This window comes from Musa acuminata, chromosome BXJ2-10 (genome assembly GCF_036884655.1).
Source record: "Musa acuminata AAA Group cultivar baxijiao chromosome BXJ2-10, Cavendish_Baxijiao_AAA, whole genome shotgun sequence".
NCBI classification, from domain to species: Eukaryota; Viridiplantae; Streptophyta; class Magnoliopsida; order Zingiberales; family Musaceae; genus Musa; species Musa acuminata.
The window spans coordinates 35,111,004-35,128,654 of record NC_088347.1 but is presented as its reverse complement, the minus strand read 5'-3'; the positions used below and the strand labels follow the sequence as shown (position 1 = coordinate 35,128,654).

At 44.6% G+C, this 17,651-nt stretch overlaps 3 protein-coding genes across 4 annotated transcripts; 1 reads left to right on the top strand and 2 right to left on the bottom strand.

Moving 5' to 3' along the window:
- The first annotated feature begins 2,165 nt into the window (after nt 1-2,165).
- On the top strand, nt 2,166-6,443 carry LOC135625387 (probable LRR receptor-like serine/threonine-protein kinase At1g14390). 2 transcript variants are annotated; one of them, XM_065130128.1, is made up of 7 exons: nt 2,166-3,896; nt 4,011-4,144; nt 4,703-4,946; nt 5,029-5,237; nt 5,318-5,367; nt 5,603-5,723; nt 6,016-6,443. In XM_065130128.1, the coding sequence occupies exons 1-7, from the start codon at nt 2,669-2,671 to the stop codon at nt 6,247-6,249; spliced, it is 2,220 nt and encodes a 739-aa protein (XP_064986200.1). In that variant the 5' UTR covers nt 2,166-2,668; the 3' UTR covers nt 6,250-6,443. The 2 variants fall into 2 exon arrangements, with proteins under 2 accessions (XP_064986200.1, XP_064986199.1); XM_065130127.1 differs by having other exon boundaries at nt 3,993-4,144.
- A 1,817-nt stretch (nt 6,444-8,260) lies between these two features.
- On the bottom strand, nt 8,261-12,585 carry LOC135580921 (LRR receptor-like serine/threonine-protein kinase RGI5). The gene is made up of 2 exons (XM_065130994.1): nt 8,982-12,585; nt 8,261-8,914 (listed from the first exon to the last, which is right to left on the bottom strand). Exons 1-2 carry the CDS (start codon nt 11,833-11,835, stop codon nt 8,529-8,531), a joined length of 3,240 nt encoding a protein of 1,079 aa, XP_064987066.1. The 5' UTR covers nt 11,836-12,585; the 3' UTR covers nt 8,261-8,528.
- Nucleotides 12,586-15,186: 2,601 nt separating this feature from the next.
- LOC135625809 (noroxomaritidine synthase-like) lies at nt 15,187-16,770 on the bottom strand. Its single transcript, XM_065130893.1, has one exon. The coding sequence runs from the start codon at nt 16,768-16,770 to the stop codon at nt 15,187-15,189; it is 1,584 nt and encodes a 527-aa protein (XP_064986965.1).
- Nucleotides 16,771-17,651: the final 881 nt, after the last annotated feature.

Genomic DNA, 17,651 nt, shown 5'->3' with positions numbered 1-17,651 from the left:
TGACGCTTGCTTGCTGAATGCTGAGAAAGTTCAACAAGTCCCTATTAAAACCAAGGAATTTGAGTTTATCGATTGGGTCAGAACTCTGGTTTTTTGCATTTCCTTTTCTACCTGGTCAGAATTAGGAGCAAACTGCAACTAACCAAGTTGAAATCTTCAAATAAGAATAGGAGGCAAGTTGGGTTAGATTATCATTTAGATGTGGAACAACATTTGAGAAGCTAGATATTAGAATCAAGCTGTTTGTTTAGTTCTCATAGATGGGATTGATATAGATTGTTGTCCTAATTTCTTTATTATTTATATTATTTTTTTTATAAAAAATGGAATATAGAGGACATGACAATTAGTTATTCTGTCCATAATGTAATTTTTTTCTGTTTGTTGTTTTCTTGCTATAAATTGTGCATAACCATGTACTGTGGATTTTGACCGCACAATATATTGGACATAATGGATTGGGATACATAACCAGACTGTGGCTGTTTGAATAGTTTAATAACTGTTATATCTTAGTTTACAGAGCTAGCTTGATCCTTTTTTTATCTCATTTAAATTGTGAGGAAAATTTACTTAATTACGTTACCATTGAGGAGACCAAAATACCTGGAGAGGATTGTTAAATATCAAAAAAGGAACTTGTACTGAAGTAACATCGTAAATGTGTGTTTTGCTGAGAGGGGCATTTCAGTCTTGCCAATCCTGGGCAAGTCAAAAGTCCTCCTTGGAATAGTAAAAGAAAAAGTTAGCTCAAAGCAGCTTTAACTCTAACCAAGAAAGGGTGAGCATCCAAGAGAATGAACATGTTCCCTTTTTTGAATAAACAATTGAATGAACCTTGACAAAATCACCTAGAACAGTTGGATGATATCTTAATATTGATATACAAATGCATTTGTTTACATTATTCTTGTACTGTAAACAATGCTCCTCTATCATTTAGTGTCATGTCCCATGCCAGATCTCACCTTTGCAAGTTAGCAGTGTATACTGACCTCCACCGAGGAAAATGCAAGGCTCACTTCACCTAACATGACATGCAAAACAAGGCACAAAGGAGCAAGAAGCACTCATCTCCTTCTCTCTCCCTCTTTTACCAACTCCAACCAATCAATCCTTCTCTTACTCCAGCCTTGGGAATGTTATCTTTAACTAATTCGACGGGCAAGGGAGGCAGTTGACCACCAACTCCAAATTTCATCTTATATACATATGTCACCATCTTCCATGTGCTCCACACTTCCACATGGGAGCTGCAAGATTGCTAAATCATGGAGAGGAGATGTAATATAATCATGCCAGGGATGTAATGGTGGACACAATTAGAGTTGCTAGCTAAATCAGCAAACCTCATAATGGGAGGGTTGCACATCATTTGGTTCTGTCCAATAACACAGAACATTCATTCACCTCACATGAAAGTACTCAGAGGAGAAACCTTGTGAGCAAACCATGTAAGATATTCTAGAGCAATGAAAAGAGAAATTGAAGTGAAAGATAGTCTGATATGAATCTAGGGTTGTGTTATGTCTAGTAAGGCTCTGTGAACATTATGGTTCAGTATTTGATCATCTCCATTCTTACAACTTCTGAAGGCCTTCAAAAGTGCTAGTCAGAAGTTACAGTCTGAGCCTCTTTATTCCAGTGAGTACTGAAGATCCAAATTAATGGTATGATCTCACCATGGATCCTTCTACTCTCTGGCTATGAAACAGATATAAGTGGTCAGCTGTGCATGGTCCCACCCAGACTCAACCAGGTCAAGAGGAAGAATGAATGTTCCACTATTTTTTATTCCTTAGCATTGATTGAGTTTTCTTCGTCTGGCATTGAAGCAAACCTTTGATAAGATGATGATGTTGACATGGCATCTAATATCTCAACGCTGAGCTTTGTGCCCACGTTAGATGAGAAGAAAAGATTTGTGAAGCAGTGCTTTTACGCATTCCTGTGCTCTTCTTAATTTGATAAGTGGATTAAAGAAATATATTTTAGAAATATGTGATGTCCGAACTGAAATTTGGAGACTTTAGATATCATTTGGATCCATTTGGATTCCACGTCAATTCTACTCATCTGCGACATCACGTCAACCCAGTAATGATTTGATGTCAAATATTATCTCAAGAAATTTCATCAACTATATATAAAGGGGTATATGATTGCTTGCTGGTCCATATCTCAGTGTATCTTCCACTTGTCGTTGCCTCCTCACTCGTTCTAACAAACTCCCAAGCACTTCAATCCGCAGCTCTCACTGCCTCTCTCATGGATGTCAGTTTCCCTTCTATTCTCTGCTGACATACCTCACTGTCGGATTTTCTGTACTTTGCTTTCTCCTTCAAACCTGGTTTCCTTGTTTCTCTCCAAAGCACTCAAATCTTAAGCTTCAAGCCTGAAGGAAAGGATCCCTTTCTCACCCATTTTCCCACCAAGAAATCAATTCTCCTTCTTCTTCTTCTTCTTCACATTTCTACTTACAGATCGACCTACCAGTCAACTGAGAGCTCACTGCAAGGAACATCTTTCCATAGACGCAGACCTCTCATCTCCCTCTTCTCTCGGTCTCTCCTTTCAACAGAAGAGAGTCCAGTCGTGCATCGTCATGTTGAGCACCGTGAAGACTTCTCATCCCATAAAACCGAGTCATGCGTTCTAACTTCTAAAAATGGCATCTTTATCACTTCCAAGGCGTAACTCCTCCGCCAGCCTTCTCCTCTTTCTCCTGCTATGCTTCCTTTCCTCAGACGCCCAACAGCTGGCCCCCTCCCAATCCAGGACGCTCCTCCGTCTCCAACGCCTCCTCGAGTACCCGCACGCCCTCGCCGGCTGGTCCAGCGCCACCGCCTTCTGCTCCCTGCCCCCTTCCCTCTCCCTTTCCGTCGCCTGCTCCGGCGACCGCATCGTCGAGCTCGTCATCGTCGGCGACCGCCCCGCCTCCCCTGGCGGCCGCAACGCCTTGTCCCCGGCCTTCTCCTCCGACTCCCTCTTCACCACCCTGTCGCGACTCGCGAGCCTGACCACCATCTCCCTCGTCGCCCTCGGCCTCTGGGGCCCGCTCCCCGGGAAGGTGGATCGCTTCCCCTCGCTCAAAACTCTCAACTTGAGCTCGAACTACTTTTACGGGGCGATCCCTGTGGAGATCATGACGATGTCAAGCCTCCAAAATCTCGTCTTGAGCGGCAACTCGTTCAACGGATCGGTTCCTGACCTCAAATCCTTAACTGCTCTCGTCGAATTGAACGTGGGCAGGAATCGCCTCGGTCCCGACTTCCCGTCCCTGAGCAGTAATCTTGTCGCTCTAGTTCTAAAAGACAACAGCTTTCGTGGAAAGATCCCAGCGAGTCTTGCATCCTTCCACCAGCTTCAGAAGTTGGACTTGTCTTCCAATCGCCTTACTGGGTGGATTCCCCCATCTCTGTTTTCTCTACGATCGATACGTTACTTGGACTTGTCCCATAACACGTTCACCGGAGAAATTCCATCCAATGTTTCATGCGGCGAGGAGCTCAGATTCATCGATATAACGAACAACCATTTGGTCGGAGGATTGCCTTCGTGCATGCGATCTAATACTTCGACCAGAGTGGTGCTGAGCTCAGGGAACTGCTTGAATGCAGGGGATCTGAGGCACCAGCATTCCGATGCTTATTGCAATGACGCAGCAGTAGCCGCAGTTTTGCCTCCGGCGAGCAAGATCAGTGGCTCCAAGAGCAATGTAGGTGTTATACTGGGCATCGCTGGGGGTGTTGTCGTCGGGGCAGCCTTGCTGTCGTTACTGGTCTTCTTGGCCTTCAGGAGAGCAAGAGTAGAGGAGCCGAAAGTCATTGCCTTACCCAAACCAGTGGCCACAAAATCTCTAGCTCAAGACAGTACAAGAACACCAGCTGAAGCAGGTAAGAAAGCTAACCTTCATGCAAATCACCAACATGATATTTCTCTTGGATTATTTGTATCTTCGATCTGTTCCAATCGTAGATTTATCTACCCAGTTGTAATCCTCGATAAAGGGCACATGTATGGGGCAGCGAGGACAGGAACTCTTGGGTCAATACCATACAGAGTTTTCAGCATGTTGGAGCTGCAAGTGGCAACCAATGGATTTGATCCATCAAACTTGTTAGAGGACAGTGCGCGAGGGCAGGTACAACAACAATTCTTAAAGAGTTTTGTTAGCAAAATAAGATGCAAGTCTTCATCTCTATATTGATGTGTGAGTTATTTTGAACAGCTTAGATGACTGCTGATGATTTATTTCTCACTGTCCTGCTCTAAATTTGCATTATAGAGCATGTTAAATGGTGCTCAAAGTTGAAATAAGGTTGATTCTGTTGCCTTTTCAATGTTCATAGATTATTATCATCTGGTGTTTCCGATCTGTATAGTGAAAATGTCATAGTGCGGCACTAAGATTTTAGGATGCATGTATATAGGATTTTAGTGAATGAGTTCTTTAATAGTATGACATCACATTTTAAGATGTTTTAAAGAGGGAAGTTAGAAAAGAACTTGTAAATTTGATGTGCATCTGATTAGTTCATACATTCATCAGATTATTAGTTAATATCTGGAAGAATGTCTTGTTTCTTCCATGATTCATATATAGCTTCATGTTCTCTTGTTATATGAAGCAGAGAAATCAAAATTGTTGCTTGAAATGCTTTGGAACTGACTAAATTGTGTTTGTGTTGGTCTCATTTAGTTTTATAAAGGTTCGCTCCAAGACGGCTCTCTGACGACAGTCCGACGCTTGAGATTGAATCAAAAGTTTTCACCTCAGAGCCTACCTCAGTACCTGGATCTCATCTCAAAGCTCAGGCACCATCACTTGGCCAGCATACTTGGCCATTGCATTTTTAGTAGCCAGGATGGTAGTAACACTACCACCATGGTATTTCTTGTTTCTGAACTTGTCACTAATGGAACTCTAAGGAGTCATATTACTGGTAACAAGAATGACAAATTATCATATTGATTTAAGATTTGAGGGCTTCACATAATTATTCTTGATGCTCTCTGTGACTGTAGAGTGGCGAAAGCGCGAGATGTTGAAGTGGCCACAAAGATTAGCAGCTGTTACTGGCGTTGCAAGGGGAATCCAGTTCCTGCATACTGTGACAGTTCCTGGTATCATCGGAAATGATCTGAACATAGAGAACATAATGTTGGACAAAACTCTGACAGCAAAGATAAGCAATTACAATCTTCCTGTGTTGCTGAAAAATAAAAACAGTAAGGTACTGCAAGTAAGAATTACAATTACTGCAATTGTTCTGTGTTTCAGCTATTGACTGAGTTTCTATTTCGGATCGATCAGGGTGGTTATGAAAGGCCCTTTGTCGTGGCAGATGATAGAAATCTTGGCAGGTAAACTGTCATAAGCATGTTTCTTTAAAAGTTGGCAATTCAACCAATAAAAGTGGAAGCATCCATGGTGGATGTGGTGCTTGCTAGAAAATATATTGGATAGAATTCATGAAGCCGACACATTTGAAACTGTGTTCCTTGGTAGCATTTTGGGGCAAATATAACTAAAAAAAAGCAGACAAGGATAGAAATTCATCTTGACCGGGATCATGTTTTTTCTTCCTTGTGCTTGCAGTATTCACAATTTGGAACAGGGTGAGAAAGAAGATATTTATCAGCTTGGGGTCATCCTTCTGGAAATTATCACAGGAAAACCCACTGGATCCAAAAATGAGGTGGATTCTCTTATATCTCTGGTATGTGGACTTCTTTTAATGCACTAAATTTGTAAGTGGGGTATCATCTGATTAGGATTGATACATCATCAAACATTTATACATTTGATTCTGCTCATATCAATAATCAATTTCTTTTGCATAATGACTACTTGGTACATATCAGACATTAGCAGTTCAATTCACAGTAGATTGTCAGCTGAGATCAGGCAGTTTTGCACACTTGCAGAAGTCTACTTGTCTAAGTTTGCCTGTTGATTGAAACTTCTACACATTAGCCATCGGAATCCAAATCATTCATTGTTCTCTGCAGATTCAAAAGACATTGACAGATAGCCCATCAGACCTGAAGGAAATTGCAGACCCCACCATTCAAGGCACTTACGCTGTCGATTCCTTAAGAACAGCAATCGAAATATCCCTGAATTGTGCATCCAGAGATCCCAACCAGCGCCCTTCGATCGATGATGTTCTCTGGAATCTACAGTATTCGGTGCAGATCCAGGATGGCTGGGCCAGCAGCGAAAATCTAAGCATCCAAGTCTAGTTCTTGAGGTTGAATTGTTATGCCTGGCACATTACTCATATTTTGGCTCTATTTCTGCTCTTTTTCTTAGGAAAAAGGCTTTCAACTAGGCAGTAGATCTTTGTATTATTGCATGCACTATATATCGATCAAACCACTCTTAAGTTAAATTGTGTTGTACCTTAAAAATGTAAAATAGGCTTTTGTTGCATCGAGATCACAGCCTCGTTCCGAAAACTCCACTTTTCTCGGAACATAGCATATGAAGGCCTCATTCTTTTTTTCTAGATTTTTTTTTTTTATACAAACTAGTCAGAGTTAATTCCAATTGATGCTATAGGGTGGTTCTTTCATCCCGGTTTGCGATGTGGCTCATCTTCATGCAATCTTGGCTAACTTAATCTTTTTCTTTTCAATTTTTGGCTCATTGAAATCAAAATTTTGTTTGGCTCAGAAATCCTATGATGACAAGTTTGAGTCAAATTGATCAGGATTGATATATATATATATATATATCAAGTCAGACATCAATTCAACTCTTAAATTATGACTTAATTTTGTTTTTAAAATTAGAATGGATTTATTATCATTAACTTAATCTTAAATATTTTAGATTAATGATGTAGACTAAATAAATTAATAGGTTACTAATCTCATCAAGTCAGATGTTAAAGACTCTCATCAATTTAGAGTTATCACTTAACTGTATAATCTCATCAATTTAGCTCCATGGAATCACAGTCGATACCCTCCTTGTGGTTTGGACATGCACGCAAACTTGGTAGAAGAAACCTTGCTGCAGCTACGCACGTTCGCTTTCATTTCAGGGCCATCGCCGCGCGAGGACGCCCAGGAGCGACGATGTTTCCCTTTGAATCGTACGCCACGACGCCGGAGAAGTCGGGGAGCTCGCATTTCCCTCCCATCAGTATGTTCTTCTGCCAGACGCACGCTTCGGCTTCCTCCGCCCCCGGCTGAACCTGGTGGACGCTTATCACCGGCTCGGGGCGCCGGCGGCACCACCGCCTGCCGTGGGAAGCGCACGCCATCAGCGCGAACGCGCAGAGCAGCAGGAACGTGGCTGCGGCCCCCAAGCTGGCCTTGGTCGTTCCCGCGATGAGGCTGTCGAGAGGGAGTAGGCGAGGCATCGTGGAGGATCTCCGGTGAGCGGATGGACTCAATTCTACCTGGCTGTGGATCGAAGCACATCGCATTTGTAGGGCGGAGTTCGTGGAGTTGTTTCAGGAAGCATTCCGGAGAAAGCAGATCAACGACTGTATGTGAAGTGGTTTAGGAGATCCAACTAAACCATGCCTTCTATCGTGTTATTAGGGGGGGGGGGGGGGGGGGGGGTTAATTATATATTATCCCTACTTAATTATTTTTTTAATTTTTTTTATTTTTAAAAATTATATTAATATTTTTTATATTTATAAAATAAAAATATTTAATCATGTTTTTCTTTACTATTCTATTAATAAAAACACCGCACCACACCACACGTGTTTTGTGATAAATCAAAACGAAACAAAGTCATGATCATATAATATTTTCTTTAATACTGACAACAATATAAAAAGAATCAGATTAAATATTTTATTAAAAAAATATATAATTAAATATTTCACTTTCATACGTATAGAATTATCATTATAACTTTTAAAAATATAAAAATCGAGATATTAAAGATAGTTAATTACAGAGGATAATCTATAATTAGTTCGTTTTTATGTTCTTTCTTAGCATAAATATATTGAAATTATCAAATATTTTAAAATTTAAAAAATAAGAAAAAACATAAAAATTATAGTATAATTCTTTCCTAAATATCTCGTTATCATTAGAATTTATAAAGAGGATGAGAGAAACATATAAATTGTTTAGAATTTTGTGATCGTCTCATGAAAATTTTAATATTTTCGATGAACATAAAAAAATATTATCAAAAAAAATAAATTTTATTATGTCAATTTTTTGATATATCGATCACTATAATTTCCTTTGAAAACTCCTGAAACAAAATTCATTAGTAGCTACGAGTTCCTGAGAGAAAAAAAATTGACAAATCCAGAATCTCTCTCTCTCTCTCTCTCTCTCTCTCTCTCTCTCTCTCTCTCTCTCTGTAGTCGGAAAGATGAAGAAGACTACAAAAAGTTGCAAAGTTGATGGGAAAGATGAAGAAGACTACAAAAAAGTTGCAAAGCTAACAGGCTGTACAACAATTGCAAGGCAGCATCAGACTAAGAGAAGAAGAAATGAAGCGAAGCTTCCTTTCAGTAAACGAAGAAGAAGACCATCCACTAACCATGTTTCACATACATTATAAGAGGCTGTTGTGATGAAGTCTTCCCGCATTCTTCGGGTGGGCTCTTCACTTCCATCAGCAGCGCCACCACCTCCTTCATGGTGGGTCGCTCCGACGGGGATGAGTTCACGCAGAACATGGCGATCCCCAGCGCCTGAAGCATCTCTTGCACCATTGGGTCGTGCATTCCTCGTATCTTTGGGTCCAAGATGTTGACCGCAGGCTCCAAGCTGCCCATCTTCTTCTTCATCCACTCTACTATGTGAAGACTGTCACCAACCATCGGCTCTATGGCGCTCCGCCCGCTTAGAATCTCTAAAAGGACCACCCCGTAGCTGTACACGTCGCTCTTCTCTGTGATCTTCGTCGTGTACCCATACTCTGTTACGAGCAAGCACGTCAGGAAATGAACTTGGAACTGGACGATACACACAGATCTCAGCTTTACCTGGTGCTATGTATCCATATGAACCAGCAATCCTGGACATGGCATGGTGGAAGTTGGGCGAACTCATCAGCTTCGCCAATCCGAAGTCGGCCAGATAAGCTTCGAAATTGGAATCCAACAGTATGTTGTTGCACTTGACGTCCCTGTGAAGAATGGCTGGGATGCAGTCATGGTGGAGGTAGGCTAAGCCCTGTGCCGATCCGAGCGCAATCTTGTACCTTGTGTCCCAGTCCAAGTTCCTGTTCTCCTGCAGAAGCTGTTGCAGATTGCCATTGGAGATGTAGTTGTAGAGAAGCAGCTTGACGCACTTGTTGGAGCAGTAACCCAGTAGCTTCACGATGTTTCGGTGCCTGATATGCCCGAGAATCTGGATCTCCGACTCGAATGCGTCGACGAGTTCTTCTTCCTTCTTCGTTTTCCAGAGCTTCTTCACCGCGATAAGCTCGCCACCGGGCATCTCAGCCTTGTAGACCATCCCAGAGCAACCTTTTCCGATCACGTTCTCATCCTTCAGCCACTCGAGGATGTTGTCAACCGTGAAGTTTAGCTTCTGGAACGGGATGAAGGTCCACGGGTGGGAGAAATCATCACATCCAGAAGACGGTATGCTCACTGCCTTCTCTGCTGCGAGCTTTCGGTTTCTGCCGACAAGCATCCACGTCGCTGCCAACAAGAGAGCGGCGGAGCCCAGAACGGCACACGCTAGTGCCACGGTTTTGATTGATTTGATGGCAGCTCTGGGAGCGAGGTCGGAAGAACAGGTGTAGCCATCGAAAGAGGGACAGAGCTCGGGGTTCCGGAGGTAGGAGTTGGTTGACAGAGTTCGAAAGAATGGAGTGGCGGGAATTGGCCCGGAGAAATTGTTGAATGAGATGTTGAGGAAGGTGAGACTGGTGAGGAGGCCTAAGACTTGGATCCCTCCACCGAGCATGTTGCCCGAAAGATCCAAGGACTGTAACCGCGTCAGACCGGAGATCTCCTGTGGGATTTCTCCGACGAGCCGGTTGGATCTCAAGTTCAAGCTAATCGTCAAGCTCGTCAAGGAGCCGATCTCAGGAGGGATCCGACCCGAGAGGCCATTGCCACTCGCATCAAGCAAGGTCAGTTTCTGCAGGTTCCTTATGGATCTTGGCAATGAGCCAGTGAGCAGATTGCTCTTCAGGCTGAGCTTGTTCAGGTAGCTGAGATTGCCGAAGCTCGCAGGGATTCCTCCGGCGAAGCTGTTCTCGCTGAGATCGAGCTGTTCCAAGTTCATCAGATCACCCAACTGAGGAGGGATTTCCCCGGCGATGTGGTTATTGTGGACATCCAACAGCTCCAACACGGTGATATTGGCAATCTCAGGAGGTAATTTCCCGGTGAAATTGTTAGTATAAAGATCCAAAAACACAAGGTTTTGCAGCATACCGATCTCTCTTGGAACTTCACCAGCGAGCTGGTTCTCTCCGAGCCTCAATCTGACCAATGACTGGCAATTCGCCACGCTTGGCGGCAGTGACCCCGTCAATGAATTCCCCAGCAGCAGCAGCTTGCTGAGCTTGTTCAGGCCAAAGATCTCCTCCGGGATGGTCCCTGTGAGACTGTTCTTGGACAGGTCAAGGGCGTAGAGCTCGGTGCAGTTGCCGAAGGACCGTGGAATGGTTCCCGACAATGAGTTCCCCCACAAGAAGAGACTCTGCAAGGACTTCAAGCTCCCGATATGCCATGGAATCGACCCGGACAGTTCGTTCTTGTCGAGCTGAAGAGCAGTCAAGCTGCTGCAGTTGCTCAACTCCTCTGGTATGCCACCCGTGAGCAGATTGTCAGAGAGATGGAGCTGTTCCAGGAGCGCCAACCCCCCTAGCTCGCTGGGGACTTCCCCCGAGAGCTTGTTCGCGGACAGGTCAAGCACCACCAGCTCCGAGCAGTTGGCGAGCTCGCCCGGGATCGGTCCCGTGAGCGAGTTCCCCCACAAGAGCAGGCTAGTGAGTTTCTGCAGCTTACCCAGTTGAGGGGGGATCCCGCCGGTGATCTTGTTCATGTGCAAGTAAAGATTGGTCAGCTCCGAGCACGAGCCCAACTCCGGCGGAACCGAACCGGAGATGTCGGTGTCGTAGAGAGATAACGTCTGGAGGTTCACCAGGTTGCCGAACTCTGCGGGGATTGCACCGGAGAGGCTGGTGGCGGCGGCGCCGAAGGTGGTGAGATTGGTCAGCAGACCGAGCTGCGGCGGGAGACGGCCGGAGAGGTAGGGGTTGCCGCCTATGCGGAACTGTTGGAGAGAGAGCAGAGATCCAAGTTGGGAGGGTATGGAGCCATCTAGGAGGTTGTCTTGGAGGCAGAGGACCTGGAGGGAGGTGAGGTTGGCGAGCGCGGGAGGAATGGAGCCGGAGAGGCGGTTGGAGTTGAGGAGCAGGAACTGGAGAGAGGCCATGGCTCCGAGCCGCTGCGGGATGGGGCCTGACAAGGCGTTGGAGGACAGGTCGAGAAGGCGGAGCGACGCGAGCGCGCCGAACGAGGGTGGGATGGCACCGGAGATGTTGGCCGAGGAGAGGTTGAGGAGTTGGAGGGAGGTGAGGGAGGAGAGCTCAGGTGGAATGGAGGTGAGGTTGAGGAAGGTGTTCGGCAGCGAGAGGGAGATGACCCTGCCTTGAGGTGAGCAGGTGACTCCTTGCCAAGAGCAGGGGGTGGGATGGGAGGAGTCCCACGAGGGCAGCAGACCCGGGGAGGAGCTGGTGGAGGCTGCGGCCAACAGGGACAGGAGAGCCTTGCCATCAGGGGAGAGAGAGACGGTCGGGCTGATGAAACTGAGAATAGCCATGGCGAAGAATGAGAAGAAGAGTGAGCCAGTGGAAATGCTGCCGGCCTTCCTCATATGGGCTGTCTTCCTCCGTAACTGGTGGTGGATGGCGGTGAAACGGTCTAAGGATCACCAATCAACACCACCATATGCAGCTCATTTGCTGTGCTCTCTGGAATGCAGTGAGCAAGGGTGGAACTGGAAGCGATGAATGTAAGGGAGGAGGAATAGATCTCAGACTCTTGACCAAAACCAAGTGGGATCAATCAAGGTAGGAGGTGAGAATGCTTTGGACGAAGGCAACGATGGAAAAAGAAGTTGGAGGGAAGATGAAGATGGCACAATGGCACTGGTCACTCGGGTGTTTCGCTTGGAAGCAAGAGGACTCCAATTGTCTTCTCTGCTTCACTTGAAGATGCAAAAGGCTAAGAAGATGAAGATACTGAAGCTGGAAGAAGTACGTGACTCAGATTCCAGCGCACGTCACAGGCAGAGAACCTTAAATGCTTGGATGTGAGGAGTTCCGAGATTTACCCACGCAAACCAAGGGCGAGGGAGAAGGCTGTGCTCCATGTGAGAGAGGCGTAGAAGAGAGCTGCACATTGCTTCGGCTTCACCCAATGATCATATGGAGGCCGAAAGCGCAGGAGAAGGTGTCTGCCGCTGCGTTACTGCTACTACCACACTCTCCTCCCCAACTCTTCAAGGTTTCAACGTTGCACGAAGTAAATGATGGGAGATAGAAGAAGAGTCAAAGCCTCAAGAGGGCTGATGATATCAGTCAACTTGCTTGCAGCATGACTTCAAGCCCACTTGGCTTGTCCCGTTCCCCATGATGGGTGGTGTGCGGCCATGTTCTTGATGTCTTACTATCTACTAGGGTTGGATGGAACTTTGGGCAACCAATGATCATATCATCTAAATTTATGCTTGATAGGTATAAACCAAGCAAGCTTTGAGAAATGGATGTGGCACTTGTCTCACTGTGAATCTAACAAATAATGAATGAGATTAGGATCAATTGTTGATCCAAATTGACTGGGGAAAGGAAAACATTTTCCTTTATATCAACATCAAATGCATCATATTATTTATAGTCATCACCAACAGCATAATTACGATGGGCTCTGTGAGATGGGCTTAACCAAGGCAAGCCTACTGACACCTCTGGTTGGGATTGCTATCATCCCACCACGTTTAACCTACCCAAATCCCTAATCCCAAAACCCTAATCCCCACACAATCGCATCCCAAATGACCAAACCACCACCGCAACATCTTCTTCACCGCCCACCCAACCCAAGCCCTAACCAAAGGCCAGTCGGGTCATTCCCCCTGTTCTCTGCATGCCACCCATCTCCGCCTTGGGAAGGGGAGGTTTGATGATAGCAGAGGCGAGGCAAGGCTTAGGGGAGTGTGATAAAGTAAAAGGGGAGGAGGGGCAAACCCCCTCTTCCATGTTTTGGGATGCTGAAATGGTAAGACTGATCTCGATCACAGCCTTTCCCCTTTCGCTTCGCTTGGGGTCACTGCATGGGTTAAAAGAAGGTGACGAAGGAGGGTCGAATGGCAGCAGCAAGCTGCCATGGGGTTTAGATTAAGAGCTTTGGGGTTTCCGAGGTGCGAGGAGTGGGTTCGTTTTGGGAAACGGACCAAAGAAATGAGATGTGAACAAAGTAATCGAAAAAAAACCGGACCGGTCTCTGGGTTTGTGTGTACAAAATTTGTGGCACGGTTCACAATCTCAGGGTCCGATTGGGCGGGACTTGAAAATAAGCTCGGCCGTCCCCCCAAGTGATGTTGTCTCGGGAAAGACTCAAGTCGAATCTTAATGAACCGAACCGGGCTTGGCCGGACCGGTTGGATTTTGTTTTATTGGAGTATATATATATATATATATGTTATGTCTGACCTATATTAAAATAAATTATTATTATTTTCCTGTTTTGCTCTAATGTGAATTATCTATGTGAAAAGAAATATATATAAAATTTTATTATCATAAGAATAATGGTAAAGACTTCAGCAATTATCACAAAGTATTGGATTTGAATTCTATCTTCATCATTTATAATATGTATCTAATAGCTAATTTTTGAGTTGATATCCTTATTATTGGGTAATTAAATTTGTTTCGAGTACTGGAAGTTTGAGAGTCTATACAAGAAGTATAATTTATTCATCTAAAGAGCAGTGGCTATGCGTGGTGTTCATTGCTCAAGGAAAGATGCCAATGACTATCTATTCCATGCATCGAGGACTTGACCTAGTTTATGTAAAATATACGTCGCAGATGTGCTGGAGTTGCCACAGGTTTATGTAGAGAGGTATAATGAGAGTCATAAAAAAGAGTAATTAAGGACATGGAAAAAGAAGAGGTCAAAGGAAATGATCATGCCGAGTGTTTTACCATTCACGGAGCATGATAACTCTGCAGATCTTTATGCAACCACTAACATCACTCACTTGTTCTCTCTTTTAATTACAATGCCTGGGAAGAACAGCTTGTCTGTATTGTTGTTCATTGGAGCCACGGAGGAATCTGTCCATACCTCCTCATGTTTCTGAGCTCAACACCATTTATTTTGGTGTTGTTTTATGTCGGACTGCAGATGGAGTTTCAACTCAGAGTTGGGTTTCCCTCGATGCAGCAGGTAATTGGCTTTTGAATCATGCATGCATGCATGTATGTTAGTCATTCATTGCAGCCGCAACGTAGCAGCAAGGATTTCTCTGTGGAATATGACAGAATCAGGTAGTAGCAAATAGACCTCACGGCACGCTGTAAAATGATCAGAACCACATAGAATCGGCTTTCCCATTCTAATCTATTACTACCAATTTTATGTTATTATATCGACACGAATCGTTGGAATAGTAGTCGAACTTTGTAATTACATTAGATGGTCAAAATAGAAGTTTCTATCCTATCCATCTTTGGTACGTTGACTTTGAGATGCTTGCAATGTAGATTTCTTGCCTGGCTTTAATTTTATGTTATTATATTAACGATGTGTCTGCCTGACGACAGGTTTCGGTGGTACTATTTATGTTATGTGGACCGACGGAATGCTGCACCAGCTTGGCAAGCATGGAAGCACCCCCACTGCAACCGATGCCAACTAAGTTCCTCGAAATAAAGTATTTTTAAGTAGGATTACTTTCATTAAATACTTAATTCGGTGCATATTTATTTTGCGAGCAAATCGAGTAGGATTATTTTTATTAAATACTTAATTCGGTGCATTCAAAAAGCTATAATATTTTCACCCCAAAAGTATGACGACACAGACAGACGGCAAACGGCAGTACTCGCCGAAGACGATCGGCAAGCTTGTTATACGTATTTAGGGTTCTTAGTTCACATGCACTACAGCATGGGATGTAACCTTGGACTCGATACGTACTAGTATGCAGACGTAGCCGCTAGATCGACTGGACGCAACAGCCGCGTTCTCTTCTCCTAAGCTTGACCATCATCCCGTGCTGCATGCGAAGCAGAACTGCGTTCTTCGGCGCAACCATCTGACGGTCGAGCACCTCGACCTGGAAGTTCCACACCACGGCAGCCGCCACCGTCTTTATCTGAGTCAAGGCTATGTCTCTCCCCGGACAAATCCTGGGTCCTGAGTTGAAGGCCATGAACTTGTATGCTGGCACGTGCTTTGGCCTCCCGTCCTCTGCTATCCACCTCCCTGGATTAAACTCCATGCAGTCCTTCCCCCATATCTCCTCCATTCTTCCCATGGCGTACACCGAGAACAAGATCTTGTCGCCTGGCTCGACCTTCATGCCGCTCGGTAGTACGTCCGGGTTGACGGCGGTCTTTTCCTCGTAAGGGACCGGTGGGAAGAGCCGCAGCGTCTCGCACACGGCTCCGTGCAGGTACACCATCCTGCCGAGCTCCTCGGCGTCGAACACAATCGACTCCTTCTCCCTCGACCGGTGCAACGATAGCTCCTCCAGGATCTTGGCCTCCGCCGTGGGGTTCTTGGAGAGGAGCCAGAAGAACCAGGAGAGGCAAATGGCGAAGCCATCTCTCCCAGCGATCATGAAGGTTAGCACGTTGTCGCGGAGGAACTTGTGCGGCTCAAATTTACCCTGGATCTCCTCCACCACGTTGTCTATGTAGGATGTGAGAAGATCGTTCGTCCTAGGAGTGGAGGTTTCTTTCTGGACTGCGTTGATGTTGGCCACCCGTCTCTCCTCCCTCCTCTCCGATATCACTTGGCATATGAAGTGGTCTATAACTTCCCAAGCCTTCGCCAGCTTCTTCTCTGTACCAACGTTTAGCCTTTTCAGTATCTTCCACCAGCTCTTGGGCACTGCATGGCGGAACAGCAACGCCTCCCAAGCGTCATCGATGGCCACAGCGAAAGGTATCGCAGGCAAGTTAGCGGAGAGACATCCGGGGTCGACACCGAAGACCATAAGGCTGGTCACGTCGAACGAGAGCCTCATGAACAGATCCTGCAGCTCCGCAACTTCTTCTCTCTCGGACTTGAGGAGTAGAACGGGCAAGAGACCCTTTTCGGTCTTCTCTCGCGTGGCGGTGGCGACGAAGGACCGGAACGAGCGGTCGCCGATATAGTTGTGCGCCAGCTTTCGCTGGATCCTCCACGACTCCGCATCGGCGTTGAACAGGCCGTCACCGAGGATGTCGAAGACCTCGTTGAACTCGTCGCCTTTGCGATAGTTGGCGAAGTTGCCGCTGAGGATATGGTTAACGTTGGCCGGGTCGCAGCTCAGCACCATGTTCATGCCGAGGAACCACGGACCACGGAACAACCAGGTGCAACCAACATGGAGGAGGAGATCGGCGAGGTAGTCATGGAGGTGGTGGAAGTGGACGACGACGGCGGGGAGCATCCCGAAGACCGGCCAGTTGATCGGCATCCTCGAGTGGCGTAGAGGGAACAGGAGCAGGAAGAGGAAGCAAGCGATGGAGAGAAGGATCTCAGGGTAGGCTTGCAAGAAGCCAAGCATGGGAAGTGGCCATGCAACAGCCATCGGTGGCGGAGGAGATGGATGCTCTTGTTGATTCCGATGCTGAGTGGGGAGGGGTGCAACGTCTATTTATAGTGCATGCGGTGTCCTGTCGATCATCATGCTGACGTAAACAAGCATATCTCCAAAGTATTTTCCATGCTTCAAGTCTAATTAATTAATTAATTAATTAATTATTGAACATCTAAAAGGGTGATTTCCCTATAAAAAAAATCATTTTTAAATTTTTTTTTCCCAAAAAGACGTCCTATTTTTCTTCTAGTGATATCCTTAATTTAGATGAGACCCAAACTTTCCCACTTCTACATCAGTCTCAAGGCATTATTGATCGGTTCATATATTAAATTTTTGGGTTATTATAGTGTTTTAAATATCATAATAAAAATACTATAAAGTAAATAGACTTATAATCTCAGTCAAACCAATTTTCAAACCGTAACAAAAGAGATAATAAAATATCACTGATAATTTTTTTAATAATTTTATAATATTGTTAGAACCTCAATAATAACACTATAGTGATATTAGAAAATATTATAAGTGAGTGAAGTGAGATCAAAACACAATAAACTATTTGGTATGTATTTATAGAAATTTAAGAATAACATCACCTAAATAGAGATAAAAAAAAATAGTTCACTATATTTTTTGTTACCACAACAAAAAACATAATATGATATTAAATATCATAAAACCTATTTGAAAATATTATAAATGACTCAAATAGACTTATAACCTCAATCAAACTATCTATAAGTTTAAAAATATGATATCGTAATGATATATGAGCAACGATAATAAAAAATAATATAATATGATATCTTTACAAATCTTATAATATCTTCGGTACCCCGAATAAAAATACTATAAAGCTATTAAAAATT

Coding starts and splice junctions, on each gene's coding strand:
- LOC135625387 (XM_065130127.1), top strand. CDS start 2,669: ATGGCATCTTTATCACTTCCAAGGCGTAACTCCTCCGCCAGCCTTCTC. Junction 4,947..5,028: donor TCTAAGGAGTCATATTACTG/GTAACAAGAATG, acceptor CTGTGACTGTAG/AGTGGCGAAAGCGCGAGATG. Junction 5,238..5,317: donor TGAAAAATAAAAACAGTAAG/GTACTGCAAGTA, acceptor CGGATCGATCAG/GGTGGTTATGAAAGGCCCTT.
- LOC135580921 (XM_065130994.1), bottom strand. CDS start 11,835: ATGAGGAAGGCCGGCAGCATTTCCACTGGCTCACTCTTCTTCTCATTC. Junction 8,915..8,981: donor ATATGGATACATAGCACCAG/GTAAAGCTGAGA, acceptor TGCTCGTAACAG/AGTATGGGTACACGACGAAG.
- LOC135625809 (XM_065130893.1), bottom strand. CDS start 16,770: ATGGCTGTTGCATGGCCACTTCCCATGCTTGGCTTCTTGCAAGCCTAC.